The sequence below is a fragment of the Lacerta agilis genome, chromosome 2, assembly GCF_009819535.1.
Source record: "Lacerta agilis isolate rLacAgi1 chromosome 2, rLacAgi1.pri, whole genome shotgun sequence".
Lineage (NCBI taxonomy): Eukaryota > Metazoa > Chordata > Lepidosauria > Squamata > Lacertidae > Lacerta > Lacerta agilis.
In genome coordinates this window covers 109,081,786-109,094,072 of record NC_046313.1, presented here as the reverse complement: position 1 = coordinate 109,094,072, position 12,287 = coordinate 109,081,786, and the positions used below count along the sequence as shown (strand labels likewise).

Sequence of the window (12,287 nt, the reverse complement as noted above, 5' to 3'; positions counted from 1 at the left end):
AAAAGCGAAATGTAACAGGATGAAGGTATTAAGAATGTAGAGCTCAAGGATAAGGTCTGTGGGGTAAGGAACTGAAGATCACACTAACTAGCCACCAGGAAATTGGTGTGTTTTCCCCTAGACTGGACTGTATGTGTGCTGTTCCTCCATATGCAAAATTCCCCATAGTTAGAAACATAGCATGCCCAAGTTCCTTTTATTGATGTGCTAATTCTCTATCCAGCCCCTGCCCCCAAATTAGGGAACATTCAACTATTTGAACACCCCACAGCAGTGTAAAATTGTACAGCCCAGAAAAAGCTCTATCACATGACCCAAAGTGAAGATAGAGCCTGTCGTGGTATATCCTGCGTGTTCCCTATGAGGCCTAGCAGGAAATATCCGCTGTGAGGTTTCTTCCTACCCTACCAAAGCACGAATCTTTCTAGAGTTGCTCTCCGGTGTGACTTTTCTGGTGCCTGATCAGATTCGACCGGTCGCCGAAACTTTTCCCGCAGTCCGAGCATTTGAATGGCTTCTCTCCTGTATGGGTCCTCTCGTGCGCGAGCAAGTTGGCGCTCTGGTTGAACCCTTTCCCGCAGCTGGTGCACTTGTAGGGCTTCTCTCCCGTGTGGGTCCTCTCGTGTTTGATCAGGCTCGACTTGTAAGGGAAGCTTTTCCCACAGCTGGGGCACCTGTACGGCTTTTCCCCCGTGTGAGTTCTCTTGTGGACCGCGAGGGTCGTTTTGTTGGTGAAGGTTTTCCCGCAGTGAGCGCACTTATACGGCCTCTCCCCCGTGTGCGTCCTCTCGTGCACAACGAGGTTCCGTCTCTCGTGGAAGCTTTTCCCGCACTCGGAGCATTTATAGGGTTTCTCTTCCGCCTGGGCCCCTACGTATCTAGTCAGGGCCGAGTCACCGCCGGAACTTTCCCCGCCGTCTGAGGACGGATTCGTTTTCTCCCCTTTGTGGGTCCTCTCGTGCCTGAGGAGGTTCGACCTCTGAACGAAGCTTTTCCCACAATCCGGGCAGGCATGCGGCTTCTCCCCCGTGTGAGTTCTCTCGTGCTTAATCAAGCTCGATTTGCTGGTGAAGCCTTTCCCGCAACCCGAGCATCCGTATGGTTTTTCTCCGGTGTGAGTCCTCTCGTGCACAACGAGGCTCGACTTGTTTGTGAAGCTTTTCCTGCAGACGCGGCACCGGTAAGGTTTCTCTCCCGTGTGGGTCTTCTTGTGCTTCACGAGGTTGCGCCCGTCACTGAAGCACCTCCCGCAATCGGAGCACTTGTGGGGCTTTTCCCCCGTGTGGGTCCTCTGGTGCACAATGAAGTGGGATCTCTGGCCGAAGCTCTTCTTGCACTCCAAACACTGGTAAGGTTTCTTCCTGGTGTGGGCTCTCTCGTGGATGAGGAGCTTGTACTTTAAGTTGTAGGCCCGGCCACAGTAAGCACACTTGTACAGGCTCTCTCCACTGTGAGTTCTCTCGTGCGCAAGGCGCTTCAATTTCTGAATGACGCTTTTGCCACAGGCCGAAAACCAATATGGCTTCCCACCCGCTTGGGTTTTCTTGTGCCTGAGGAGGGCAGACCTATAGCTGAATCTTTTCCCGCAGTCGGAGCACGCGTATGGCTTCTCTCCTCGATGGGCCCTCTCGTGTCTGACAAGGCTCGATTTGTCAACGAAGCTTTTCCCACAGGCAGAGCATGGGTACGGTTTCTCTCCCGTGTGGCTCCTTTCGTGGATGACGAGGCTCAAGCTGTGGCTGAACCTCTTCCCGCACTTTGAGCACTGAAAGGGCTCCTCTTCCTTGTGCATTATCTCGTGGGCGTGAAGGTGCGACCTCTGAACGAAGCCTTTCCCGCACTCGGCGCATTTGTATGGCTTCTCGCCCGTGTGGGTCCTCTCATGGATGAGGAAGTTGGACCGCTGAATGAAGCCCTTTCCGCAGTGCGAGCACTTGTACGGCCTCTCCCCGGCCTCCATCTTCTCGTGCCTGAGAAGGGCCGACTTGTGGCGGAAATTCTTCCCGCACTCTGAGCATTTGTACGGCTTCTCTCCCGTGTGGGTCCTCTCGTGCCTGGTCAGGATCGACCTCTGGCTGAAGCTCCTCCCGCACTCTGCACACCTGTGCGGCTTCTCCCCGGTGTGCGTCTTCTTGTGCCGCACGAGGCTCGACCTCTGCGTGAAGCTCTTCTCGCAGTCTGGGCACGGGTACACTTTCTCCCCCACGTGGCTCCTTTCGTGGACGACAAGGTTGAGGCTGTGGTTGAATCTCTTCCCGCACTTTGCGCACTGATAGGGCTCCTCGGGCTTATGCGTCATCTCGTGGACGAGCAGGTGCCACCTCTGGACGAAGCTTTTCCCACAGTCCGAGCACAGGTACGGTTTCTCGCCGGTGTGGATTCTCTCATGGATGAGGAAGTTGGACCTCTGAATGAAGCCCTTTCCGCAGTGAGAGCATTCGTACGGCCTCTCCCCGGCCTCCATCTTCTCGTGCCTGAGAAGGGCCGACTTGTGGCGGAAATTCTTCCCGCACTCTGAGCATTTGTACGGCTTCTCTCCCGTGTGAGTCCTCTCGTGTCTGGTCAGGATCGACCTCTGGCTGAAGCTCCTCCCGCACTCTGCACATTCGTAGGGCTTCTCCCCCGTGTGCGTCTTCTCGTGTCGGACGAGACTAGACCTCTGCGTGAAGCTTTTCCCGCAGTCTGAGCATTTATTCTCTTTCTCCTCCGTGCACCTTTTTCCATTGCCCTCTTCTGTCGGGATAAAGGGAAAGCAAACGAGTGAATGAGCAAGTTTGACTGGGAAGGGAAACTGTACAATGTGTTGTCTTAACAATGGGTATGAATCTACTTATGTTGTCATGCAAGTGCAATGCCTACTTGTTCGACATACAGATAGCTCAGTCGGCAGAGCATAAAACCCTTCATCTCAGGGTTGTGGGTTCGAGTCCCACCTTGGGCAAAAAAATCCTGCATTCTGGAACATTTGTCAATTTTAGAGACAACTATATGTACTTAGGCCCTGGATTCTTATTATAGCCTGGATAGCTCAGTTGGTTAGAGTGTGACGCTGATAATGCCAAGGTTGCAGGTGTGATTCCTGTATGGGGCAGCTGCATATTCCTGCATTGCAGGGGGTTGGACTAGATGATCTTCAAAGTTCCTTCCAACGCTGTTGTTATTCTACTACTACTACAGTGGCATCTCGGAAGTCGAAAGGAATATGTTCCAGAAGTCCGTTCGACTTCCAAAATGTCCAAGGTGCAGCTTCCGATTGGCTACGGGAAGCTCCTGCAGCCAATCGGAAGCCACGGAAGTCGTGTTGGACATTCGGGTTCCAAAGAACGTTCGCAAACTGGAACACTCACTTCCGGGCTTGCAGCGTTTGGGAGCCAAAATCTTTGACTCACAAGGCGTTTGGGATCCAAGGTACGGCTTATTATTATTATCCCTTTCCACAGATGGGTCTCAAGGCAATGTACAATAAAAACAACTTTTTAAAATTAAAAGCAACACACACACAAACTGCTATCAAGCAATATCCCTCTGGTTGAAAATTCATTATAACCCAAAGGGAATGTTATCTCATTTCCTGGCCGCAGCCCCTTATCCACCTTGGCTTACGCAAATTGTTAACAAGATCAAACAAATCGGCCTAAATCCTGAAGACCTTTTTAATGGAACTCTGAATAAGGCAAAAACAATTATTATTACCCAGAGACTTTTTGACATCAAATTGCAAAAAGAAGATGCCTCTCTCCCTGAGAATTACAGGTGCCTAAAATCTTGGCCTAACTTTGCAGCTGCCCCTTATTTATCCAATATTACCTATGAATCATATAGATGGGCCTTCTCTAGAGCCCGATTTGAGGCGATGCCTACAGCTGTATTGCACGGCAAATTCCTGCGGGTACCAATTTATGAGTGCCTTTGTCCATGCATGTCCAATAAGGTGGAATCTGTTACTCACATTCTTCTATTTTGTGAATTTTATAGTGAAGAGCGATCCCGACTTATACTACCCCTTTTATCAAAATTTATACCCTTGCAATACTATTTGGAATTTTCTCCCGAAATTTTACGCAAAGTCCTTTTAGAAGACTCTTTGAGCTCAGTATCCTATGCTGTGGCCAAATTCTGCACCCTAGCTATTAGAAAACGTAAATCTCTTCTATTGAATAATATATTATAAATTCTTTTAGTGCTATTTTCTCTCTGGCCCTCTGGATTTTGCCCTCCTGTGATGATGTTGTTCATCTTTTGTTTGGAGTTGTGTTGTTTTGTATCGCTGGCGCTTGCTGTAATAAAACTGAACTGAACAAACTGGTATATTTATCTAAAACAAAACAGACATCCAGGGCAGGGGCCCATTTATTCAACAGGGAAAACCCACTGGAACAGAAATGTCTTCAATTGTTTCCAGAAAGTGCAGATAGTGGCCACTTGTCATTATCTCGACAAGAAAGCTATTCCACAGAGCCTGGAGGAGGATCACACTTTTTCTTCACTGCTGTTGTTTTTGGAGACACATGTGCAAAACTCCACACAAATATACTCCCTTCCAGTCGATGGAGCAAACACAGACATTGTGCCTGAGAGCAAAGTGTAAATCAAGAGTCTAGCTTCACTCTGAGGATGGGGTGAGCATTATGAGAAAAGAGCAGAAATTTGTGAGTATCTGCGGGGCAGTTAATGTGCTGCCTCCCTGTGTCTGTAGTAGTCGTTGGTTCCAACAGCCACTACAGGCAGCTGTCGCCGGAGATTCTCCTTCCAGTTCAAAGCTTGCCCTGCATTTTGGGCGGAGAGAGAGAGCTGCTGCTGAAAATCAAAGCGCAAATGCGGTTTCGATTCTGCAAAAGCAGAATATCAGTAGGTATTGTTGTCCTGTCTCTCTGACAGTTGTTTTAATAGGATCTTGGAAGAGTGTTTTTATTTAGGGATCCAGACTTAACTAAATAAGCCTCTCACCTGAGTGGGCACGTGGGGATGTTTCGTTTTCCTCGGAGCCCTGGTGATACACTACCCAAAGCTCGTCGTCTTCTTCCTTCTTGATTATCACAGCAGAAAACCCTGGTTGGTGGGGAAGACACTTGTTAGTATGTTAATGTCAGTACGGGACTTTCGATGTTCAAAGCACTTCCCCTGCATCATCTAGTTGCAATCTTTACAACTAGAGCCAGTTTGGTGTAGTGGTTAAGAGCGGCAGACTCGTAATCTGGGGAACCGGGTTCGTGTCTCCGCTCCTCCACATGCAGCTGCTGGGTGACCTTGGGCTAGTCACACTTCTCTGAAGTCTCTCAGCCCCACTCACCTCACAGAGCGTTTGTTGTGGGGGAGGAAGGGAAAGGAGAATGTTAGCCGCTTTGAGACTCCTTCGGGTAGTGAAAAGCGGGATATCAAATCCAAACTCTTCTTACAAACAGCCCAACAAGGCAAGTCAGCATTATTACCCCCCCACCCCATTTAACAGATGGGAAGACTGAGGCTGGGATACAAGTGGCTTGCTTAAGGGCAGCTACTAAGTTGATGGCAGAGGTGAGAGTTAAACCAGGATTTCCCTTAACAGCCACTACGCCGTGCAAGTTGTCCTAAGTGTGGAATGATATCCTGGGTTTCCAGGAAGACCCCTTCACCTCTCCCACAAATCCAAGGGCATCTCATGAGTCAAATTATCCCATCCCTCACTCAAGATGAGACACAACATTGTGAAAATATTAACCACTAGTGGTTTAAACCCGTTAAATTAACGGGCGCTAGAACAGGGCTCCCCCCACCCTGCTCCTCACCCCCATTTTCCCTGCCCTCGAAGCCCCCTCACAGGCCCTCAAGATGGGGAAAGTGGGCGGGGATCCCCGGAGGAGAGGTGTGGCCTCTCCGTGGCCACGCCCACCACCACCTCCCTCTCACTCCAGGCCAGCGGACGATGTTACTCCCTCTTGCGCGAGGGGGAGGAGCTAAGCATTGCCGTTTTCGCCGCCGGCAACAGCCGGGCAGTGCGCGGGATCCGCGGGCGGGGGACGCCTCTGCTCTGGTGTCTCTCCCCTGGACCGTTTCCTTGGCAACGGGGGATGGAAGCTGCGTCTCCCCCGGGAGCGGGAGAAAAGGCGGCAAGGCGAGAGCCGCCCGCAAGCCCCGGCACTGAGCTCCTCAGTGGCTGCGAGTCCCTGGCAGCGCGATGCCGCAGTGGCTGCTCAGTCTCCTGCTCTCTCCCGTGCCCAGCGCCGGCGCAGCCAGTGCTGTCAAGTATCCTGTTTTCCCCGGGAATCTCCCTTATTTCAAGCAGTTTCCCGCTGCTATCCCTTATTTTTTATATCCCTTTAATTTCCCGTTTTTTCAAAGGAAGCAGCTCCTCTCCCTCCCCCTGCTGGCCAGGGACTGGGAAGACCTCGCCTCCTTGCAGCCTCAAAGCAAGCGGGAGCCATTTCCTGCGCTTACAGGCGTCGTAGCCCATGGGCAGCGTTTCCAAAATACAGTAAGCCTACTGCGCGCATTCACACCAGTGCCGCCCACTTTCGCTTCTGGCTCCGCCCACCACTGCCATGTGACTGTCCCCGGGATAGGTCAGGCTGCTGATCCCTTATTTTCAAATCCGAAACTTGACAGCTATGGGCGCAGCCTCCGCAGCCAGCATGTCCCAAAGTGTCTCTGCGTTCCAAGTCCCAACGGCTGTCCATGGGGCACATGCGCAGTAGCGCAAACCCACGGACACATGGACTGGGCGCAGAGACACTTGGACTTTATTATATAGGATTGGGAAGCCAAAGATCCACAGAATCACGGCAGCCATCCAAGGGCCTGAGAGCCACCTTCGCTTGGGAGGTGACCTTTGGGGAGGGTGGGGCCTGAGAGTGGTGGGCGGGGCCAAAGGCAAAAGGGGGTGGAGCAACAGGTGTGACTCTTACCTTTCTGTTTTAGGCTACATTCCAGCCAAACAATATCCCGAGGTCTCCACAGCTACCCACACACATCTCTCCATCCAGACTAACAAGAAGCGTTATCCCACACATTCCAGCCAGGCAAACGTACTGGAGGACAGACTTCTGCGTGGCCGGAACGTGGCCTGCTGTACAACGATAGCAGTTGCATCCACTGGTCCGCCCGCTTTCCCCTCTGCCCTTGCCCATCGCTGGCAGGTGGCCCCTCAAAGGCTTTCAATGAGGCAATGTGGCCCTCGGAGGTGGGAAAAGTTATAAAGGTAGGTTTAAGGCTGCTCCTCACCTGAGGCTACCGTTTCTCTTTCCTGGAGAGAGGAGTTCAGTGGATTCGCTCCCTGTTCCGATTGCTCCTCTTCCTGTTCCACCTTTATGATCACATCAGGAAACTCTGAAAAAGAAATATTAAAAGGGAATGAGGCCGAGAAGGTGGAGGGAGCTGAATTTGGGGTTTCACTCCAGGACAAATGCTTTCTTTTCAATTATCTCCTTGAAGCTCTCTCACCCTCTCCACCGTCCAGCGGGATCTCCTTTTCCTTTTTGGCGGAAAGATCTGGAACCCATGGGTCTTCTCCAGGGTCAAGTCGAGAGAGCATGTCAGGTTCAGGAAGAGAAAAGGCTGAGGGGAAAGGAAAGAGGCGGACACAGTCAGAAGCAACATTTTTTGTGTGTTTATAGCCATATTGCTCATATTCAGACTGTTGGTATTTGGAGGCAGCACATACCCAGAATTCTGCTTTTGCACATTTATAGCGGGTTTAAGGATTCTGTCACCCTAGTGCAACAAATGCACTTTAAAAAAAATCAGACTTTTTGCAGGTTGGAAAGTAGATTGGGGGGGGTTAAAAAATGAGCGGTGGTGAACAATCAACAGGAAGATGTGTAAATGCTCCCCAAGTAAATCAGGATAAGTGCAGGGCAAATGCTCATTTGTCTTATAACCTCCCTTAAAAAAAAGTAACAACGCAATAATGACCAGGCATAGTCTAACCTCCGTGTTAAGATTTGGGCAAGCAAATAAAGATGGAACGTCAATGGTGGAAGGGGAAGGGAGGGTTAATGGTTTGTTTTGTTTTTGTTTTTATTATGTATTTTGTGTTTTTTTAATCTTGTATTTTTTATGTTGTGAACTTCATCTATGGATGAAGGGCGGTATACAAATTTTGATATACCGGTATATATATATATATATATATTTAAAGAATAGGAAGTGGGTCCCTTCCAGATGTTCTTGAACTTCCATAAAAACATTAAGAACAGCCTTGCTGGATCTGATCATCAGTTCGCACAGGTGCCAAACGATGCCTCTTCTGATCATTGCACCTTTATTATTTCGTACCATTGTTTATTTCCGACAAGAAGATAAGGAGAGCCTCCTGTCACCGTCTCCAACCAGATGCCGGCGGGGACGGGACTGAAAAACAGCCCTTTCCTCCACCATCCTTGCAGTTTCCAGCAACTGATATTCCTGTTGGCTACCCCTGGCGTCCCAAGACGCCTGCTTCTTGGGAGAAAAGCAATGACAAACCTAGACAGCATCTTAAAAAGCAAAGACATCACCTTGCCGACAAAGGTCCGTATAGTTAAAGCTATGGTTTTCCCAGTAGTGATGTATGGAAGTGAGAGCTGGACCATAAAGAAGGCTGATTGCCGAAGAATTGATGCTTTTGAATTATGGTGCTGGAGGAGACTCTTGAGAGTCCCATGGACTGCAAGAAGATCAAACTTATCCATCCTTAAAGTAATCAGCCCTGAGTGCTCACTGGAAGGACAGATCCTGAAGTTGAGGCTCCAGTACTTTGGCCACCTCATGAGAAGAGAAGACTCCCTGGAAAAGACCCTGATGTTGGGAAAGATGGAAGGCACAAGGAGAAGGGGACGACAGAGGATGAGATGGTTGGACAGTGTTCTCGAAGCTACTAACATGAGTTTGGCCAAACTGCGGGAGGCAGTGGAGGATAGGCGTGCCTGGTGTGCTCTGGTCCATGGGGTCATGAAGAGTCGGACACGACTGAACGACTAAACAACAACAACAACCCCTGGTGTGTAGGATTTTGAAGTGACCATACATTGAAGTTATTTCCCCCCCAATAATTTATTTAAACTTTATGTGCTTGTTTTGGTTTCAGACTCCCACCCAGATCAGTATATTATTAATATTTCCACCTCACCCATGCTCCCCAAAGGAGGCAATCCTTTCTTTGCCCCACGCCTTTCGCTTCACTATAACTACCCCACAGTTTTAAGTCTTTCTCAGTCTTCTTGGCAACACCTGCCCTGGGCTCTGCACACCTCTCTTGAACCCTCTTTCTACCTGGTCCAGGTACACCTGCCACATAGCTACAGAGAAGTCAGGCTTAAATCTGACACAGCCCAGGGCTCACTTCATGCACATTAATTCTATTATTATTATTATTATTATTATTATTATTATTATTATTATTTGCAACAACCCTGTAAGGTAGGCTGGTATTGTTATCGCCGTATTTACCCAATTTACATCCTCAAAACAAGAGCAGCCAAGGTAGCTTTAAAAAGCTAAAAAAGCGACAGGAATATGAATTAAAACCGGAAGCCACGTTTAAAGACAACTGAAAAACGTCTATTGAATATATGCAAAATAATTGTGTACAGCTGAAAACGCTGGCAGCATTAAGGATAAATTCAACAGTGTAAATAGGTTTTGATGGATGTAGTAACGGAATACCGAATGGTTTAGTTTTTGTAAAATATGCAAGGGTTTGTGTTGTGCAAAATGAAACAAGGAAAGAGAAGAAAGGAAGTCATTGATGTTTTAAGGTTGTTCAAACCGCCCTGAGACCCCCTGGTATAGGGTGGTATATAAATTCTAACAACAACAACAACAACAACAACAACAACAACAACAACAACAACAACAACAACAACACTGAGGTCCAGCACCGAGGGCCTTGTGGCGGTTCCCTCACTGCAAGAAGCAAAGCTACAGGGAATCAGGCAGAGGGCCTTCTCGGTAGTGGCACCCGTCCTGTGGAACGCCCTCCCATCAGAGGTCAAAGAGATAAACAACTACCTTGCCTTTCCCTGCAAGACTAATTGCAGCCATTAAGAGTTGTCAACAGGTTTTCCACACCTATCAGCTAATCACCCATTCCCACCACCCTTCTGAGTAATACCCCTCCCCACTCCTTCACTATATTTAAGGGTCTGGTGACTTCTGTTTCAGTGTATCTGAAGAAGTGTGCATGCACACGAAAGCTCATACCAAGAACAAACTTACAGTAGTTGGTCTCTAAGGTGGTACTGGAAGGAATTTTTTATTTTATTTTGTTTTGACTATGGCAGACCAAAACGGCTACCCACCTGTAACTGGCATTTTGAAGACATCTGAAGGCAGCCCTGTTTAGGGAAATTTTTTAATCTGTGACATTTTAATGTATTTTTAATCTTTGTTGGAAGCCGCCCAGAGTGGCTGGGGGAAACTCAGCCAGATTGGGGGGGGGGGTACAAATAAATAAAATTAATTAATTAATTAATTAGTTATAACAACGGAGACTGAAGCTGTCAGGCAGAAAGTAAGTCAGACGTTTTCCGAAAGCAGGGGAAGGGGCAAGCAGTATATGCAAATACTGACAAAATGATGAACAAATAAACAAGCGAACAGACAAGCAAGTAAGTAAGTAAATAAATAAATCCCAGGTGTTATTTGGGGAGTGTGATTTTTGGAGCACCCCCATACTTCTGATCTTCTCGGTGCACAATATACACACCGCTTTTGTTTCCAGATTCACCGCATTTAAACGAGAGGCTTTATTATCCTCCCGCTCCTGCATCTCGATTTCTTCGCCTGCGGCTCATCTGAACGGAATAGGGGTGGTGGGGAAGGGGTGCGGGGCTGAGGGGCCTTTGCGAGGATGTGCTGCAAAAGGAAGACCCTTTGATTTTGTGGGGGGGGGAGGTTTGCTTTCCTCCCCCCCCTCCGCCACCATTCATCTCTCCTACCTCTTCTTCTCTTTCCCCCTCCTTTCCCCTTAAAATGCAGGTTTCCCCCTCTTCGCTTCCACTCACCCGCTCCTTGCAGCCTTTGCATTGCAGCCTCTGCGAATCTTGCAAATCCTAAATTTCTGCAAAACGGTGTTAAATCCCCCCAAATCCAGAAAGGGGCGGGGGAGGGGGACACACACACACAGGAAGGAGGTTCGCTCTTTTTTTTTTTTTTGCACTTCCCCATCTCTCATATCTTTATCTGATCCTCTCTAGGAACAGGCGCTCTCTCCGCTTAACCCCTTGAGTCTATGGGGAGGGAACGGAGAGCAGCTTATCCGCAGAAACGCCGCGTCCAAGCAAGTCCAGCCTGATTGCATCTCCGGCCGGGCGCTGGGTTCGAATCCCGAGCGCCGCAAACACTCTTGCGGTTGCGTAATCATGCGAGGAAGAAAGGGGCGGGGAAACCTGTGCATCATTTAAAATTAAAAGAAAATGTAAAAGAAAAAAACTGCTCAGTAGAGAAAGTAGCGGACAGAGAAGGAGGGGTCGGCTGGGAAATGCATGAATGAGACTGAAGGTGTTCTCAGTGTTGTTATTGTATTATTATTATTATTATTTACCCGCCTTTCAATTTGAGGTTCTAAGGCGGATTACAACAATCCGAAATACAGTTTAAAGACTTTAAAAAATACTATCAAAAATTTTATTTTACAAAAATCAGCAGTATCTCAGGTGTCAAAAGGAAAGAGCTGAGTCTTCAGAATTCACCAAAAGCTATATAATGAAACATCCACTGCATAACGGCGCAGGTTAATTCTGTGTCCAGGGCGGCTGTCTACCAGCTCCATCTGGTACGCAGGCTGAGACCCTACCTGCCCGCAGACTGTCTCGCCAGAGTAGTACATGCTCTGGTTATCTCCCGCTTGGACTACTGCAATGCGCTCTTCGTGGGGCTACCTTTGAAGGTGACCTGGAAACTGCAATTAATCCAGAATGCGGCAGCTAGACTGGTGACTGGGAGTGGCCGCCGGGACCACATAACACCGGTCCTGAGAGATCTGCATTGGCTCCCAGTACGTTTCCGAGCACAATTCAAAGTGTTGGTGCTGACCTTTAAAGCCCTAAACGGCCTCGGTCCTGTATACCTGAAGGAGCGTCTCCACCCCCATTGTTCTGCCCGGACACTGAGGTCCAGTGCTGAGGGCCTTCTGGCAGTTCCCTCACTGCGAGAAGCCAAGTTGCAGGGAACCAGGCAGAGGGCCTTCTTGGTAGTGGCACCTGCCCTGTGGAACGCCCTCCCACCAGATGTCAAAGAAAAAAACAACTACCAGACTTTTTTAAGAAGACATCTGAAGGCAGCCCTGTTTAGGGAAGCTTTTAATGTTTAATAGACTATTGTATTTTAATATT

General features: G+C 48.8%; 1 protein-coding gene across 1 annotated transcript; it reads right to left on the bottom strand.

Annotated features, from left to right (window-relative positions):
• Positions 1-223: 223 nt before the first annotated feature.
• On the bottom strand, positions 224-11,061 carry LOC117042641 (zinc finger protein 2-like). The gene is made up of 5 exons (XM_033142210.1): positions 10,959-11,061; positions 7,417-7,530; positions 7,198-7,302; positions 4,948-5,049; positions 224-2,733 (listed from the first exon to the last, which is right to left on the bottom strand). The coding sequence occupies exons 1-5, from the start codon at positions 10,978-10,980 to the stop codon at positions 425-427; spliced, it is 2,652 nt and encodes an 883-aa protein (XP_032998101.1). The 5' UTR covers positions 10,981-11,061; the 3' UTR covers positions 224-424.
• Positions 11,062-12,287: the final 1,226 nt, after the last annotated feature.